At 32.9% G+C, this 18,541-nt stretch overlaps 5 protein-coding genes across 5 annotated transcripts; 1 reads left to right on the forward strand and 4 right to left on the reverse strand.

Moving 5' to 3' along the window:
• Positions 1 to 1,401: 1,401 nt before the first annotated feature.
• LOC144567941 (putative cinnamyl alcohol dehydrogenase 1) lies at positions 1,402 to 3,161 on the reverse strand. The gene is made up of 5 exons (XM_078318141.1): positions 2,960 to 3,161; positions 2,733 to 2,846; positions 2,120 to 2,636; positions 1,883 to 2,033; positions 1,402 to 1,787 (listed from the first exon to the last, which is right to left on the reverse strand). Exons 1-5 carry the CDS (start codon positions 3,046 to 3,048, stop codon positions 1,591 to 1,593), a joined length of 1,068 nt encoding a protein of 355 aa, XP_078174267.1. The 5' UTR covers positions 3,049 to 3,161; the 3' UTR covers positions 1,402 to 1,590.
• Positions 3,162 to 4,123: 962 nt separating this feature from the next.
• On the reverse strand, positions 4,124 to 5,860 carry LOC144567948 (putative cinnamyl alcohol dehydrogenase 1). Its single transcript, XM_078318151.1, has 6 exons — positions 5,826 to 5,860; positions 5,663 to 5,757; positions 5,451 to 5,564; positions 4,837 to 5,353; positions 4,600 to 4,750; positions 4,124 to 4,504 (listed from the first exon to the last, which is right to left on the reverse strand). Exons 2-6 carry the CDS (start codon positions 5,749 to 5,751, stop codon positions 4,308 to 4,310), a joined length of 1,068 nt encoding a protein of 355 aa, XP_078174277.1. The 5' UTR covers positions 5,752 to 5,757; positions 5,826 to 5,860; the 3' UTR covers positions 4,124 to 4,307.
• A 2,527-nt stretch (positions 5,861 to 8,387) lies between these two features.
• On the reverse strand, positions 8,388 to 9,722 carry LOC144548578 (uncharacterized). The gene is made up of 2 exons (XM_078297284.1): positions 9,344 to 9,722; positions 8,388 to 8,844 (listed from the first exon to the last, which is right to left on the reverse strand). Exons 1-2 carry the CDS (start codon positions 9,560 to 9,562, stop codon positions 8,608 to 8,610), a joined length of 456 nt encoding a protein of 151 aa, XP_078153410.1. The 5' UTR covers positions 9,563 to 9,722; the 3' UTR covers positions 8,388 to 8,607.
• Positions 9,723 to 9,950: 228 nt separating this feature from the next.
• Positions 9,951 to 11,734, forward strand: OTP70 (Tetratricopeptide repeat (TPR)-like superfamily protein). The gene has a single exon (XM_078318162.1). It carries the CDS (start codon positions 10,045 to 10,047, stop codon positions 11,599 to 11,601), a length of 1,557 nt encoding a protein of 518 aa, XP_078174288.1. The 5' UTR covers positions 9,951 to 10,044; the 3' UTR covers positions 11,602 to 11,734.
• Positions 11,735 to 16,205: 4,471 nt separating this feature from the next.
• LOC144548726 (F-box/kelch-repeat protein At1g57790-like) lies at positions 16,206 to 17,339 on the reverse strand. Its single transcript, XM_078297455.1, has one exon. It carries the CDS (start codon positions 17,337 to 17,339, stop codon positions 16,257 to 16,259), a length of 1,083 nt encoding a protein of 360 aa, XP_078153581.1. The 3' UTR covers positions 16,206 to 16,256.
• Between the last annotated feature and the right edge of the window lie 1,202 nt (positions 17,340 to 18,541).

Below are 18,541 nucleotides of genomic sequence, written 5' to 3' on the forward strand. Positions count from 1 at the left end.
AATTATGTAATTGGAGGGCTGAGATCAAATCCGAAGTTTCATCTTTCAATCGTAGCCGTTGGCGGATCGGACACCCAACGTGCTTAATAATAGAATGGATATATATATATATATATTTCATTTTTCTCGTTTTGATAGTCTCATGGCGTCCCTATCCAGGCCTATATGCCTTTCCATTTTTGAATTTTCAATCCAACATTTCCTATTTTTAATTTTCTGTTATTTTCCTATTTCTTATCAATAAAAATTCCGGAAAAACTTGATGCCTAATTTGTTACTTGTGAAAATTAAGCTAATGTCAACTACCAAGCTTTAGAAAAAAAAAAAAAAAAAAAAAGCCTGAACCTGAATCGCTAAGCTTTTGAAAGGAACAAAGTTGATCCATGCATGCACCTGTATTTACATCAAATTAATTCTTAAACTTTCGACAAAAACCAAGTTTGTTCTTTAAGAATTGTCTAATTTTATTATTTTTGATAGAATTTTAAAGAGTTAACATAATTCTTTTTCAAAAATTCAAGAACCAATTCGTGCAAATTTAATTTGAGAATTATTTTCATGCAAATAAAATTAAAAGATCAATAAAATGTTCTGGAATTATTTGTTCATGCACCTACTCTTTGGAATTAATTGTCAATTTCACCAATTCGACGAATTTAATGTCATTATGTTTGAAAAAGTAAAGGCTAAGATGAAGAAACAACAATAATAAATAAATATGACCAATTTTCTTTGTTTTTCTCTTCCAACTATAATATGTGAGAATGAAGCATCCTTTTTTTTTTTTTTTCATCTGAATCGTTCAAAATTTGTCACACAGCTTCAACTACTTCTTTCTTTTATATAAATCTAATTAAATATGACTTTATCTCTTACAACTATAATATGTGAGAATGGAATCTGAATCGTGAGACATGATTCAAACACTCATCAAAAAATGAAGGATATAATCATATAATTGAAAAAAAAAATTACAAGTAATCCTCAATTTCTCATTCTCTAAACCATTTCTCGTTATTTTTAGTCATTTAAAAAAAAAAAAACTTGAATTGGCAACTATACATTGACACAATAATCAATAGGAACCGAATCTCCTGCCCCCCGGGGTGCAGAAAATTTCTGCCTTCAGAGTCACTGCGGGGTGGGACCGGTTACTGTTAAAGGGTTTAATTACTGTTACTATTTTTAAATAAGGGCCCATCCGCAGTGACTCTGGGGGTAGAAATTTCTTGCCCCCTGAGAGACAGACGATTCGGTCTCTAATCAATAGTGGAGCCACTATACACACTATTGTTTAGGATTGGACATCCGCTTTACCCTAGATTTTGATTTTTTTTATAGACTCGTATTATATTAGATTGTTGTTCTCCTTTGAAAATTTTATTAACCACCACACCACTCTTGCAAACTAGAAAACATGACTTTATATATCTAATATGAAAACAAAAAATATCCGTCCATAATCCTCTCAAATTATTTCAAACATAACACAAATACATTGTCCACAAATATAACAGTGTAAAATGTAAAACAAAAAAAAAGGACTTGTAAAAATAGTAGAAAAAACCCTCCTTCGCAACTTGTACCTAATTACTTGAGAGTATTAGCAATATCTATAACGAAACGGTGTTTAGCATCACTCTTTGTGAGCCTCTCAAGAGCTTCATTTATATACTCTATACTAATTATCTCTACATCTGGATAAACTTTATTTTTTGCACAAAATTCAATCATCTCTTCCGTGTCCTTTGTACCACCCGCTGCGCTTCCGGCAATGCACCGTGAACCTACAAAAGCATAGTTAGTTATGAGATTGAATTTAGTTAAATAATTTAAAGCAAAATCTCTTGATAATTAGCAGAAATGAGGATTCAAAACTAACCAAAATTTAGGAGAAAGGGACTGATTTTGATCTCACTAGGGAAGCCCACAAGAACCATTATTCCATCGAATTTTAGCAACGAAAGGTACGGATCAAACGGGTGATCTCCTGATGCTGTGTCGATTATAAAATCCAGAGATTTTGCTGCAGACTATAACAAACTTAAATGCTTATTTCTACTATATGTTTATTATATAATGATAACCAAAAAAAATGTGAGAATATAAATGTTCATACCGCCATCTCATCCTTGTCCTTTGAAATTATAAACTTATCAGCTCCAAGGAGATTAATTGCCTCGGTTCTCTTCGATTCGCTTGTACTGATAACAGTAACTTTCAAACCGAACACCTTCCCGAATTTGACAGCCATATGACCCAACCCGCCTAAACCAACAACACCGAGAGATTTACCAGGTTTGTTCATGTTGTGTTTCATCATGGGGGTGTAAACGGTAATTCCCGCACATAGTAATGGTGCCGCCTTCTCTAATGGATATCCATATGGTATTTTGTGACAGTACCTTTCATGTACCACTACATGAGTGGAGTAACCGCCTTTTGTGATCGTACCATCCTTATCAATGCGATTGAAAGTTCCAATTGCGCGTTCGTCACAATAAATCTCTCTACGCACATTACAATAGTCGCAATTTCTGCACGAATCAACGTAGGTACCTACTCCCACATGGTCGCCTACTTTAAATGTGGCCACATCAGATCCAACTGCAGTGACAACACCCACAATTTCATGCCTATAACAAGAAATTAATCATAAGAGTAAGCACAAACATGAAGGTTTTATTTATTTATTTAGTTTTTTAGTAGCAACAAAATGAAGGAAAACATACCCGGGCACTAATGGATATTTTGAATCGCCCATTTTGTTTCGGGTCGAGATGACATCAGCATAGCAAACTCCGCAGTACAATATCTTTAGTGATATATCAGCACTTAGGGGTTCCCTGTTTGTTTCATTTTTGTGCACTAGAATATTAAGCATAATATCCAACCCTAGTACAAAAAGAGAATACATAATTCTGAAATTTGAAAATGAAATTTTGGAAAATAAATAAACCTTCGATTGAATTTGTAGGGAGAAAGAGTGGCTGAAGGATCCCTTGCAGCCCATCCGAGACAATTTCCTGATTCAACCGCAGTCTCCATTGCTCGGTATTTCTCTTCACCACAAGTAAATAAAGGCTAAAATAATTTGAAGCCTATTAAGATACAATTAATTGGTACCTCTATTATATTGTTGTGAACTTAATGGCAATAGAGATGTTGATCTTTGCTCTGCGTTCTCCTCTGACTTGATTTATAGATAAGGAGGAGGAGAATATGTGCTGAAGTCAGCTATGACATCTTATCTTAATTATACTAAGAAGAGAGACATGCCATGACATGAAGTCACTCATTAGCTCATCAAAGTTTCCTCAAAAGAAAAAGCTCATCAAAGAAAAGAAAGACTAAAGAGAGACAATGGTACCGTTATCATTAAAATATTTAGGGTGGGGAATTAAAGATAGGGAAATTAATTTGAGACGCCAGCGAGGGCCATTATGTTTGATCCATGCACCTGTATTTACATCAAATTAATTCTTAAACTTTCAACAAAAACCAAGATTGTTCTTTAAGAATTGTCTAATTTTATTATTTTGATAGAATTTTAAAGAGTTAACATAATTCTTTTTCAAAAATTCAAGAACCAATTCGTGCAAATTTAATTTGAGAATTAATTTCTTTCAAATAAAATTAAAAGATCAATAAAATGTTCTGGAATTATTTGTTCATGCACCTACTCTTTGGAATTATTTGTCAATTTCACCAATTCGAAGAATTTAATGCCGTTATGTTTGAAAAAGTAAAGGCTAAGATGAAGAAACAACAATAATAATTAAATATGACCAACTTTCTTTGTTTTTATCTCTTCCAAGTTCCAACTATTATAATATGTGAGAATGGAATCTGAATCGTGAGACATGATTCAAGCACTCATCATAAAATGAAGGATATAATTGAAAAAAAAAAATTACAAGTAATCCTCAATTTCTCATTCTCTAAACCATTTCTCGTTATTTTTAGTCATTGAAAAAAAAAAAAAAAACTTGAATTGGCAACTATGCATTGACACAATAATCAATAGCGGAGCCACTATACACACTATTGTTTAGGGTTGTATTGTATTAGATTGTTGTTCTCCTTTAAAAATTTTATTAACAACCATACTACTCTTGCAAACTATAAAACATGGCTTTATATATTTAATATGAAAACAGAAAATATCCGTCCATAATCCTCTCAAATTATTTCAAACTTAACAATTACATTGTCCACCAATAAAACAGTCTAAAAAGTTAGAAACAAAAAAAAAAAGACTTGTAAAAATAGTAGAAAAAAAAAACCCCTTGGCAAATTGTACCTAATTACTTGAGAGTATTAGCAATATCTATAACGAAACGGTGTTTAGCATCACTCTTTGTGAGCCTCTCAAGAGCTTCATTTATATACTCTATACTAATTATCTCTACATCTGGATAAACTTTATTTTTAGCACAAAATTCAATCATCTCTTCCCTATCCTTTGTACCACCCGTTACGCTTCCGGCAATGCACCGTGAACCTACAAAAGCGTAGTTAGTTATGAGATTGAATTTAGTTAAAGAATTTAAAGCAAAATCTCTTGATACTTAGCAGAAATGAGGATTCAATACTAACCAAAATTTAGAAGAAAGGGACTGATTTTGATCTCACTAGGGAAGCCCACAAGAACCATTATTCCATCGAATTTTAGCAACGAAAGGTACGGATCAAACGGGTGATCTCCTGATGCTGTGTCGATTATAAAATCCAGAGATTTTGCTGCAGACTATAACAAACTTAAATGCTTATTTCTACTATATGTTTATTATATAATGATAACCAAAAAAATTGTGAGAATATAAATGTTCATACCGCCATCTCATCCTTGTCCTTTGAAATTATAAACTTATCAGCTCCAAGGAGATTAATTGCCTCGATTCTCTTCGATTCGCTTGTACTGATAACAGTAACTTTCAAACCAAACGCCTTCCCAAATTTGACAGCCATATGACCCAACCCGCCTAAACCAACAACACCGAGAGATTTACCAGGTTTGTTCATGTTGTGTTTCATCATGGGGGCGTAAACGGTAATTCCCGCACATAGTAATGGTGCCGCCTTCTCTAATGGATATCCATCTGGTATTTTGTGACAGTATCTTTCATGTACCACTATATGAGTGGAGTAACCGCCTTTTGTGATCGTACCATCCTTATCAATGTGATTGAAAGTTCGAATTGAGCCTTCGTCACAATAAACCTCTCTACGCACATTACAATAGTCACAATTTCGGCATGAATCAACGTAGGTACCTACTCCCACATGGTCGCCTACTTTAAATGTGGCCACATCAGATCCAACCGCAGTGACAACACCCACAATTTCATGCCTATAACAAGAAATTAATCATAAGAGTAAGCACAAACATGAAGATTTTATTTTATTTATTTAGTTTTTTAGTAGCAACAAAATGAAGGAAAACATACCCGGGCACCAATGGATATTTTGAATCGCCCATTTTATTTCGGGTCCAGATGACATCAGCATAGCAAACTCCGCAATACAATATCTTTAGTGATACATCAGCACTGAGGGGTTCCCTGTTTGTTTCAATATGAAATTTGAATATGAAATTTTGGAAAAAAAAAAAAAAAAAACAAAATCAACCGAGAAATTGGGAAGTACTATATATTAATACCTTCGATTGAATTTGTAGGGAGAAAGAGTGCCTGAAGGATCCCTTGCAGCCCATCCGAGACAATTTCCTGATTCAACCGCGCTCTCCATTGCTCGGTATTTCTCTTCACCGAAACTAAATAAAGGCTAAAAGAATTTGAAGCCTAAGATAGAATTGGAACCTCTATTGTTGTGAACTTAATAGCAATAGAGATGTTGATCTTTGCTCTGCGTTCTCCTCTGACTTGATTTATAGATGAGGAGGAGGTGAATATGTGGTGATGAAGTCAGCTATGACATCTTATATATATATACTAAAAAGGTAGCTATTCCCACCATGACCGTGAAGGAGACATGCCATGAAGTCACTCATTAGCTCATCAAAGTTTCCTCAAAGAAAAAGCTCATCAAAGAAAAGAAAGAGTCAAGAGAGAAACAGTGGTACCCTTTGTTATCATTAAAATATTTTGGGTAGGGAATTAAAGACAGGGAAATTTGAGACACCAGCGAGCGCATTATGTTTGATGTTTTCAAAATTAGGAGGATTTATATATATTTTTTTCTTCTTTATTATGCCTTTATTTTTTAATTTTCAATAATAATAATTTAAAATTTATATGTTAAAATAAAATCATTAGATGTGATATATGTTATTTTCTCTCTCTCTCTATAAGAAATTATGACTTTATGATTTTATTTTTACGTGGATCATAAATTGAAAATTTTTACAGTTGCAAGCTTTGGATTGTTAAATTGAAATGTTATAATATTTTACATGTGTGTACAGATAAAATGACATAAATTGTATTTAATGGTTTTATTTTGATATTTTAGTTTTTTTAATTTTGAATTGTTGAAATTTTAAAAATGAAAAGATATATAATAGAAGCATAAAAATGAAGATATTTGAATCCTCAATTTACAAAATTAGAATAATTTATAAATTTTCGAAGACTAAATTAAATTAGGGAGGTTTGACTTGGGAGTTGGTCATGTTTCATGTAGCCAAGGCCGAATTCACATCTCACCGCATGTGTGACTTTTAAAAAAAATCTCAACCGTTCAAATACGTTTTTGCACGAATCTCAAAGCACAAATAATACTGGGTCCCTGTGCTATCTCGAAATATACGATAACACTATTTCAAGCTCTACGTTTTACAGTATTGTCAGGTCTCCCTCGAATCCTCGATTAAACAGAGCTGATTTTAAAAAAAATAAAAGGATAGGTAAATTTATTGTTCTTAATTTGTCATATTTTCAGCTTGCCACAATTTAGTCATTCGGCCGGACTTTAATTCAAAAGCTCGTGATTATGGAGATAAATTTTTTTACTAATATTCATTGACACTTAAAAAGTTTTGTTCAATGTTATCAGAATCAGATTGGATATTGACCCGATAAACTTTCAAATCAATGGTTTTTTAATTGAATTGGTAGATCGACTGGTTCAACCGCTAGTTTTTAAATACTTATTTATTTACGAGACTGTATGAAAACAAATTCATTCTTGTGCATTGGATTTGTGACAATTCACTCCTACAAATTGAATGATAAAATATAACATTGAATTTTAGAATTTCAGAAAGTTAAAATTTAACTGCAAGGGGCATTTACTAGTTATTTTTGTAAAACAATACAACTACATCAATCATTTCTATTATTTTACTTTCTTTTTTCATCTGCTGGAACTTGATAAACGCACAAAAAATAAAAAATATCAAAGCATAAGTGAACTTGTGAATTTTCTTGAGTTAATATTTGAGTCAACAATTCTGTTATTTCTCATGTCTACATTATTACATACCATGTGTCTATATATGGTTGACACATTATATATATATTAATGATGAATTAATTTTGAAAAATAGGTGACAACAGATTTAGATGAACAAAATTATGAATTATAATAGAAATAACTGAGTAAAATTACAAAATACATGGACCTAGAGATACTGGTATTGGTCTAGTCTGTAACAACCTCAACCAGTACAACAACCAAGTAAGAAGATGAGAAAGATTAGCCCGACACAATACAACAATACTGGATTTACTATATGTAGTTTTGATGTGAAATGACCTAATACATTTTGGTTTAAACTTAATATGTTTATATACATATGCTGCATGAACCCCAAAAAGCAGAAACACAATATTTAGAATTGAGCATTTTATCAAACATTTTGCGAGCGTTAAATTATATTATAAGAATTAAGTAAATTATGAGCTTGTCAAACATCCAAATTTCAAATACTAAAAGCCATGGAGAATGATAAACTATTTGAATCCAAGCAATCTAAACCATAGATAAATTTAAATCCAAAACCAGTCAAATAACTCGGTTTTTAGGTGGTCGATTAGCTTATATAGAAACTGCCTGGTCCGGTCCAGACTTAATATTGACTAATGAAAAATTGAGTTACAAAAGTTGACATGTTAAAGAGACAACTGAGGAAGTTTATAGAAGAGGAATATAAAAGATCTTGTAATGATCACAATAAAAATCTGAGAAAAAAAAAGGAACTACTGATATATGAAAAAATCATGATCAATTTGTGATATTGGATACAATTAGCGACCACCTTAAAAAATAACCCTATTGCATAATCTGATTGAAGCATAATAAATGTTTTTTGCTCTTGTAAAGAGGTCGGATACTAAGCTTACACAGGTCTGATCTACTAGAAACACTCAAAATGCATAATTCGGAGGTATGAACATCAGAACATGGATTTGTTTTGCTAAATGTTGATAGGAGATGAGGAAAACACACTTTTTTTTTTTATTGCCACACATCCAGCATTATATTGGGCACATTTCTGGCAAGATACATTCAATCAAAATAACAGTTCTAAGTGAACATGGGATTGCTCAAAGCAGATTTCTTCAGGTCCAATCACATTCTTAATCAAAACAAAAACAAAACAAAAAACAGAGAGAAAGAATCTATAGAAAGACATGGAACCCTTTATTGCTTGATCCTTTTGGCACCTTTTTTTGGACTGAGAGATCCAGATTTCTTAACTGTTGTCGAAATGGGCAATGTAAGAACACCTGAATCATCCTCGTGAGATTTTGTTGAGTAGAAAAATTTCTTCGAATTTCCAACATGTGCACATGACAATTTGAGCATTTTACGGCCCCGCATCCACTTCAGCAGCAACTTCATGTGTGTTTTGCTGTTCAATCCACTAATTCCTGCGTCCTGTTCAAAATTTCTAATAAGCAACCTAGTACTGGGGGTGTTCATCGGTTTGAACCGATTTAGCATTGCAACCGAACCGACCAAAGTTTTATTTCAGTTTGTTCGGTTCAAACCGAAATATATTAATTTTTTTATTTTAGGCAATTGATTTATAATAAACCGAAGTATATTAAGAAATAAACCGGGGTATTAAGAAAAAAACCGAAGTATTTAAAGCAATTGATTAAGAAATAAAACGGGACAGTCTGGACCAAAATCATAATATATAAGAGTTTGGTCAGTTCGGTTTTGAAAATTTTCAAACCGGACCAAACCGAAGTTATAATTCGGTTTTGAAAAGCAAACCTAAACAAACCTTTAAACCGAAAAAACCGAACCGTTTGGTCCAAACTAATTCGGTTCAATTCAATACTGACTACACCAGACCCAATGAACACCCCTACCTAGTAGCTGAAGAAAGTATGTGTGATCCAGAAATGAAAATTGAAGATTGAAGTACCTTGACACGGTTCCAGGTGTCAGCGACAGTGAGGGGGCCATGATCGTTGACGATCTGCAAGAGGCCTTTGGAGATCTCGACGGCCTCTTCTTTGGGCACCTTAGGGTTTATCCGCCTCACATCCTCCGCCTTCTTCCGAGAGAAGTGTCGCACGGCATTTGCCATCCATCCTCCGGCGATACCACCACTGCCTCCGCTGGCTGCTCGAAAGAATTGCATGGTGAAGGAAACTTAGAACTAGAGGGAAGAGAGGAAAAGCTGAAACTGAGGGGTTTTAGCAGCAGTGACTTTTAAAATGGGCTTTCAGCCCATTAATCATATGGGCCTTCCTTCACACCTCATTTGCTTGGATTTGGATCTACTCGCGTCAACACACTTTTGGTCGAATCCATATTCTCTGAGATAATAGAATATTTCTGTTTCGATTTGAACCGTCGATCAGAATTCAGGAAAAAGCACGGGCTCGTTTAATATTCGTCAGATTCCGTTTGCACGGTTCAGATCCAAACAGAAATATTATGTTACCTTCGGTGATACGAATTCGTTTTGGTCTGGGACAAGTCCATGTTTGGGTCAATGACTGGGTGAAAGCCCTCTGATTTGCATCAAGATTCGTGTAACATCGATCAGCGCGATGGTAAAATTCTTCACACGAATCATGATACCCACTTCTGTTCTCTTCTCTTTGCTGGGTGTGGATAATGATGGCGATTGTTGCCATCTCTGGCAGTAGTATCTCATGCGCCATACCACGGCGTGTGAAGCGCAACAGGATAAAGCAACGACGACTCCAAGAAACTGGCTCACCGACACTTCCTTACCCAAAACCATCTCCCACTCCTCTTCTCCTCCCTTCCTCTCTGCAACTAACCCATGACCAATTCGTAGAATCCGCCATTGTTCATCTTGAGTCCACTTCAGACCATATCTCAGATGACCCACAATTTATACTCTCCATTTTTCGCCATGTCAGACGTCCCAGCTATGTCAAGCGTCTCGGGCAGGTCATCCCCTTGTACCTTATTCGTCGTGAAGCTAGCATCTTTTCTGGCCTTGTTAAGTTGTATTGTGATCATGGGTTTGTTCGCAATGCACACCACCTGTTCGACCAAATGCCTGAGAGGCATAAATCCAACACATTCATCTGGAATTGTTTGATTTCAGGGTATACCCAATTGGGCTTGTATGAAGAAGCCATGGCATTGTATCACCAGATGGAAGAAGATGGAGTTCCTCCTGATAGATTCACATTTCCTCGAGTTATTAAAGCTTGTGTTGGTATTGGGTTAGTTTCTCTTTGCCAGGCAATACACAGGCATGTAATAAGGTCTGGTTTTGGAAATGATGTATATGTACTAAATGCTCTCCTTGACATGTATGCTAAATGTGGGGATATAGTAGCTGCACACAAGGTGTTTGAGGCAAATTCTGAAAGGGATTTGATCTCTTGGAGTTCTATGCTTGTTTGTTATACCCAGCATGGTTTTTTGAGAGAAGCTGCCACCATATTGAGAGGCATGGTAGATGCCGGGTTTGAACCCGATTCGGTTACTATATCCACTTTAATTTCTGGTTTCTCACAAAACTCAAGTACAAAAGCCGGATTAGAGATTCATGCTTGGGCAATCCGTCATGGACTTGCGGGGAGTATTTCAGTAGGCAATTCTTTGATTAAATTGTATTCAAAAATGAGGAAATTGCCACTTGCAAGGGAGATTTTTGAATTAATGCCCAAAAGAGATTTGTTCACCTGGAATGCCATTATATCGGCTCACCGGCTCGACAAGAAAATATTTACCCTATTTGATCGGATGATTGATTCTGGAGTTAAACCCGATAAGGTCACTTTCATCTCATTACTATCATCTTGTGCCAAGTTAGGCCTTGTAAATGATGGTAAAAGATTATTCAATGAGATGCAAGGGAAGTATAACATAAAGCCTAATAAGGAGCACTATAGTTGCATGGTGAACATGTTGGGAAAGGCAGGGAGAATAAAAGAGGCTTATGAGGTAGTACAAAGGATGCCTTTTGCGGCTGGGCCCACGGTCTGGGGTGCTTTGTTGTATGCTTGCTCAGTGCATGGTGATGTTGAGGTAGGGGAGGTAGCGGCTATGAAATTATTTGATCTCGAACCAGATAATGAACATAATTTTGAGTTGATGGCTCGGATTTATAGAAAAGCCGGGCGCTTGGACAGAGTAGAGAGGATCAAAAGGATGATGTTAGATAGAGGGTTAAAATTGCTTGAATTATAGTTTTTAGAAGAACTTTTTTTTGTGTATGCTGCGTGTGTTTGGTGAGATTGCTTCTAATTTGAGGGGGGTGGATACTTTTTAATTTGTGGAACGTTAGAAAACTTTTTTTTTAAAATAACTTATGATTGCGCAATGGTAACGTTTTTGGGTGTATATAATTCTTTGTTGAGGGAAGAGTTTTATATAAAAAAAAAAAAAATTATGATTGTGTTTTTTTTTATTTTATTAATCTGATTGGGATTGATGGCATGTTATATTATATTACTTAATGGTTTCTGGTTGGCATGTTATATTATTTTTGTTCAAGTATAGGAATCTTAACAAGGGCAGTTTCATGCTAGTAATTTACTTTTGGTTAATTCTGCTTGTGCGTTTGATTTTATTAGTAAAATTTCTGCTTCTGATTGAGTGTACCTGTTGCTATATGAAGATAATTGGATCTCTCAATCCTAAAAAAAGGGAATAAAATGATTCAAGTAATCTATGGGAAGCAAGTTATTCCATAAACTTAATTATACGGGAAAATGTAATTAATATGTATAACATCCTCGTAATTGAGAAGCATAGCTTGGTATTCTCCCGGCCTGGTGTACCTGTATTCTGTTGTACATGTTAAAAACATTGTAACCTAGAAACAGGGGACCCCATGCAGTAGAGTAATTTATATAAAGCCTAAAGATGCTTGACAACTAAAAAAAAAAATGAAAGAAGTATAAGGAAAAAAAAACGCCTTAAAAATAACCAACCAAGAAACATTTAGTGCAATATAATACTACCATGTTGTTCGTTCCAGCTCCAGCTCAAAAAAATAAATGTTTTATTGTAATGTGGAAATATATTACATATAAGCTCTCTACAGCTCACTAATTACAACCGTAATTACATGGAAACTAAAATCCATTATTTCTTCAATAAAACTCTCTCAACTTATTTGATTACTCCAACCGCCATTGTCTGCCTTCATGTTCCTCACATCAAATCTTCCTATAAACGGGTACTCTGAGAACATTTCCACAACTATGGATGAGTCGGAATCATTTTTATTGATCCGGCATCCCCTTGCTGCAAGTATTCAGGATCTTTTTCAAGCTATTTGTTCGAACAGCGATCAGTCCAAGTCAATAATTCTGAAAATTTGATAATATTTTTTATCATGTGGTATTGCAAAATAGGAGCATAACCTTTCCTTATTTATCCCGGATGGTTTGTGATAATCACCTTTGATGTGAATATGTATTATTTTAGCAGGATCTTCTTTAAAATCAGAAGCAACAAAAGCACGCTTTATATACTTGGCTACATGCGGAGGGCATTATCTACACAGAATCCAACAAAGTCACCAAGTACAAGTTATAAACTCGTGTTTTTTCGCAATCAACCCAACATCTGTTATAAGACCAGATGGGCTAAATGAGACTGCCATGTCATAGTTCAACACCCCAGTCTCGACACGACCTACAGAAACAATATCTATACCTCCAATAGATATCAAGGATAGGAAGCCGGAGAAGCTTGTCGTTTGGACTCTTGTAAAACTAAACCAACCACCAATTGTATGTTTCCTGATAAAAAAAATAGATAAATAAACATAATGCAAATATTGCTCAAATAATTCTTAGGTAATAAATTTTTTTTTTTACATATTTTTGTACACATTTTTTTTTGTTTAGACCTTTTTGTTTCATTACATTAATTCTCTTTCTAGAAAATATAAATGGAAGCATTTTCTTTCAATGTCATATATAAAGAGGGACAAATTATGCTATTTATATGTATATCTTGGTAAAATTACTACCTCAAAGCTTGCTCGTTGATTTGTTCTAATATCTTAAGAATAATGTAAAGGAAAATGTGGACAATCAATATAATAGACATATAATTTGTAATACTATATCCTTTTACTTCATATATACATTTTACAAAGATGTTTTTTCTTCAAAAGTTAGTATATAATATGTAGTCATGCATGCTTTTAAAGTTTTCAACCTACCGTTTCACACAAGTTAATTATGAATTTTGCATTGGGGGAGCTAGGGAGAGAGATAGTAGAGATGAATCATGAATTTTGCATTCAGGGCCATTGAAAGCATATGATTACCTACTATTATTAGGATTGCTCCTTAATCATGAAATTTTTATTAAATGAAACGGATCCAAAATGTGAAAACAGAAGTCAAATAATATAGACACAATGTAATTAAGTTATGTCTATAAAAATTTAGTTATAGAACTTATCAATAATATAGACACAAATATAATTGTAAAATTTAAAGAGAAAATTATTTAACTTAATTATTCCAAATCCTAACCGTTTTATAGAAAAAATGATTTAACTTATGATTGTGCAATGGTAACGTTTTTGGGTGCATATAATTCTTTGTTGAGCTAGGGAACAGTTTTATTAAAAAAAAACTTGTGATTGTGCTTTTGTATTTTATTAATCTGCTCTGATTGGGATTGATGGCATGTTATATTATTTTACTTTAGAAAAAAGGTTTCTGGTTGGAATGATATATTATTTTTGTTCAAGTCTAGGAATCTTAACAAGGGCAGTTTCATGCATGCTTCTGGTTAAATCCGCTTCTGATTGAGTGTACATGTTGCTATACAAAGAGAACTAGAATTCTCTTTTCTTTTCTTTTTTGTTTTTTTATATAACTCAGTAGAGGGAGAACTAGAATTCTCAAACGAGCTCGAACAACAAATAAAAAAACATTGTAAGCTACAAACATGCGACCCCGGCCAATGGAGTAATTTGCTTTGGAGAACAATACACAAGCAACCTTATTCTTTATAAAGCCTAAAATTTGCTTCCGAAAGCAATTTAGTCTGCGGAAGCAATTTAGTCGGAATATAGATATAAACTTGAAAGAAACAAAAAAAAAAAAAAATACCAACTAAGAAACATTTACTGCAATATAATATTATATATCATGTTAATTGTTACACAATTCCAGCTCTAAAAAATAGCTGTTAATGTGGCTCACTAATTACATTAGAGAATAAAATTCATTTTTTTCAATAAACTTGTACTCATTCGATTTAATTACATGAAATCATTTTTATTAATTAATCCGGTATCCCCTTGATATATATAAGATTCTTCAAACTCTTTGCACGAATGTCGATCAATCCTACTCACTAAGTAATATTATATTAATGCTGATGATTTCTTCCCATATCTTAAGAAAAATGTCAAGAAAAATATGGATAATCAATATTATAGGCAAATATGCATTTAACAATTATAACCTTTCCGAAGTCTTATATATAATATGAAGTCATGCATGCATATTTTAAACAATGTGAAAGGTTGCTCAATTATTAATATTGGATCGTCGTTCTCTTTCACAGAAATTATAATATGTAGAATCAATATCATACATATCATGCATATACCATGTACCGAAATTTTTAAATATACCATAACCCAAAAAAATATCACTTAATTTTTTTGGGTCTCCTTCTCGTGTGGCAGTTCAATCTGAATGAAAAAAAAAAAAGGGATGGCCTCACCTTGAGGATGTGGCCGTGTCAAAATTCGAATTTTTCAAAAACCGTGATGGTTTGGTTTATGTTTTTTTTTGGTAATGGTATATTTAAAAATTTCGGTACCATGTAGTCATGCATATTTTAATATGTGTCTCTATTAGTCATGCATATTGTAACCCTGTCAAAGAAAATGTTAATTAGGAAAAAGCGTACAATTAATGTAATTAATAAGCTTGCTCATTGATGGTCGTTCTCTTTCACACAAATTATATTGTTTCTACCTTCTTGTTATTTACAGTGGAATCTGGTGGAAAAGAAACGAAGATAAATAAAAAAAATTAAAATGTTGAAAGCATAAAACAACAAAATGGATTTTAACTAAACATGCATTTCTTGTGCTTGAGAACACGGCTTTTACAATTGATATTAGATATATATATATATATATATATATATAACAAATAATAAATCGTTCGATTTACATCTGTAAAAATTAAGTAATTATCATTAATCCATGTAAACACATAGTGATATTTTATTTATAATGATCTATTAATCAGTGTTTGACATATTCCTTTGAAGAAAACACATAATATATATAGATCTATTGCTTAGTTTTTCAAAATTAATAATTAGAATATTAGGATAACAATTTAATCTATCAAGTAACACAACAGCATTCCAAGATAGTTGGAAATAATTTAAAAAATTGAGATATGTTTATAAAAAAAATATATATATACCTTATCAGTAATATAGACACAAATATAATTGTAAAATGTAAATAAAAATTGACTAAATCCAAATCCTAACCGTTAATTTTGTTTATTTTCATATCGATGCTTGTATGTACAATTTTTATATTTTTCTACAGTTTCTTTGTATATGTCAAACAATAATTATATCTTACTTAACTATATTTGTTTATGTTTTTAGCAGTTAGTGTAGTATAAAATACATATTCCCATAAAACAATTCACATGCATGCATGTCTCATAAGAATGAACAAGAACAATGGTATGAATTTGATACTTGAATTTTAAAATTTAAAATATAAATAAAACAAATTGTGACATATTATGACACCAAATTAAATATATAATTGTGGCATTTGTGCAGGGAAGAAAATATAGAAATTACTCTTAATAATATATATACTTGAGTTAACCATACCATACCAATGGTTCTTCCAAGGAGAGGAAGTGTTGGTCCTCATAATAGCATTGAAAGGTTTCATTGACATAATCATAGATTCCCAAATCATGTCCCTTTCCCAACCAATGATAACTCTCAAACAAATCCGTAAAATATATACCATTTTTCAGGCACGTACCAGTAAACTGACTTGCATCAACAACTATAGCCGAGTTATTACCAACGAAGAGAGCATGGTCCCTCACATCTATCCATTCAGACCATGTCTTTTTGTGAAGATTAATCCTGCAAACAATAAACTCTTTCGTGCTGTTATTTGCTTGGTTTCTCATGACGAGCAAAAGTTTACCATTGAAGTCTACAAGGTAAAGCGAATCTGGGGCTTCATTCATTGGAACTTGGAGCTCTAAACTTGAGATTTTAGGATCTGAACCCACCACCTCCATAGAATAAAGGAAATTGTTGCAGCTTACAGCATAGAATTTCTCCTTGAAGCAAATGATATCGAATATTGTCCCGTCAAATTTTACCCGAGTCCAAGCAGTATCACCAGGCCTCCATATGGCAACCTTAATGGGTCCTCCAAACATGATCATGACTGTAAAATCCGATCTCTTTCTAGGATCATGAGATAAGACAGCCTTGCGTAAAATTTGTGTTTGCATCGGATTAATGAAGGACATAATACCAGATTCTGTGTTGTACATGTCGTCGACGTACTCATTGTACGGTGGAAAGGGAGGAAGGTCATAGAAGTCTCGAGTGAACGGATTTATCATTATGCCAGTTAATTTAGTATCAACAGCAAAGAGCCAGCCATAGGAAGAACTAGAAATGAAGCGACCATAGAGTTGGGGAATGTCAATGGAGTAGTGCTTCTTCTCTGATAAGTTGTAAAATTTTCGTTTCTTGGTGCTATCATCCTCTCCAAGCACCAACCATGGCAGCTCTGGAGCTGGACGGCAACGCCTTCGTTTTACAACGCATCTCCAGTTTCTGCATACAGCACTGACGCGGTGATGATCTGGCAGATGCAGGAAGCTGGTTATGTGCTCAAGTACATCACTTGCTAGGTCTGACCAAGAAGCCATGAATTTAATTAATTAATTGCTACTAGCTATGTATATATGTAGGCACTATATATATATAAGCTGCAAGGTATATTGTTATTCATGTACTTTACTTTGTCAAAGAAGCTATATATATATATATATATATATGTAATAAATATAGAGTTAAACAACAATTACTTAAAATAAAGCAATAGTACGTGGAACAAAAATAGATCGATCAACGCCAAATCAATTCGGAGTCAATTTATGGTTTCTAATTAAGTATATATATTTTTAACAACACCCGATTAAGTAAAACCTCACTATAAATAGAAATGCAATAAATTATTTGACACCTATATAGTCATCGGTTTGGATATTTTTAAAAATATTCAATAAACATGGGTAATTTTTAATTTTTCTATTTTTAGGGGATATTATAAAAAAAAATCGGATCATCTACAAAACAGTCATTGAAATTAAAGAAATTAAATTATAATTTTAAATATGTTATATAGTAATTAATAGGAACTTGATGTATAATAAATCAACGATTTGTATTAACTATTATATATATTATCATCACTTGATTCTAACCTACAAAATTTTTAGTTGCACTATATATATTTCACGTCAATCTTAAATTAAACCATAGATATCTGTTATTTTACTTTTGTCCCGTCTAAATAACAATAATTTACTATATAAAGAAGGCTAAGGTTTTTATAAAAAATTAAAGAAGGCTAAGTCTCTAATTTTTTTTTTTTTTTTTTTTTTTTTGTAAAAGCCCTTGGGCGTTATTCATTAATTAGCACTAAGAAAATTACATAAATGATTTATATATATTTTTTCATCAAAAATCCAAAATTAGTTATATCTCCATCTAAATTCACTTAATTTATCTATATCCCTATTTTTTTTTAATTTAATCACTTAAAAACAAAGTATAATATTAATAAAAAAAAACATTAAAAAGACAGTTTTACCCTTGTCCTTTATTACAACCTTTATCGAATGAACAAAACATAAACATCGAAATTGAAGGTCTTCTCCTTGTAATATCTTCGAAGTGGTTTTTTTTATGGGAAAATATCTAAATTTAGAAGTTACAGTGGGTATATATCTAAATTTCTCTATTTTTTAGAAGTTTGTAACTTAAAAAACTCATCCAGTTATCTGCATTGAGATTCGTGCTTAATTTGTTAGTAGCGGCGAAATACTTTTAAAGAATGGAAAAATTC

The sequence above is a fragment of the Carex rostrata genome, chromosome 2 (assembly GCF_964058835.1).
Source record: "Carex rostrata chromosome 2, lpCarRost1.2, whole genome shotgun sequence".
In the NCBI taxonomy this organism is placed as follows: Eukaryota; Viridiplantae; Streptophyta; class Magnoliopsida; order Poales; family Cyperaceae; genus Carex; species Carex rostrata.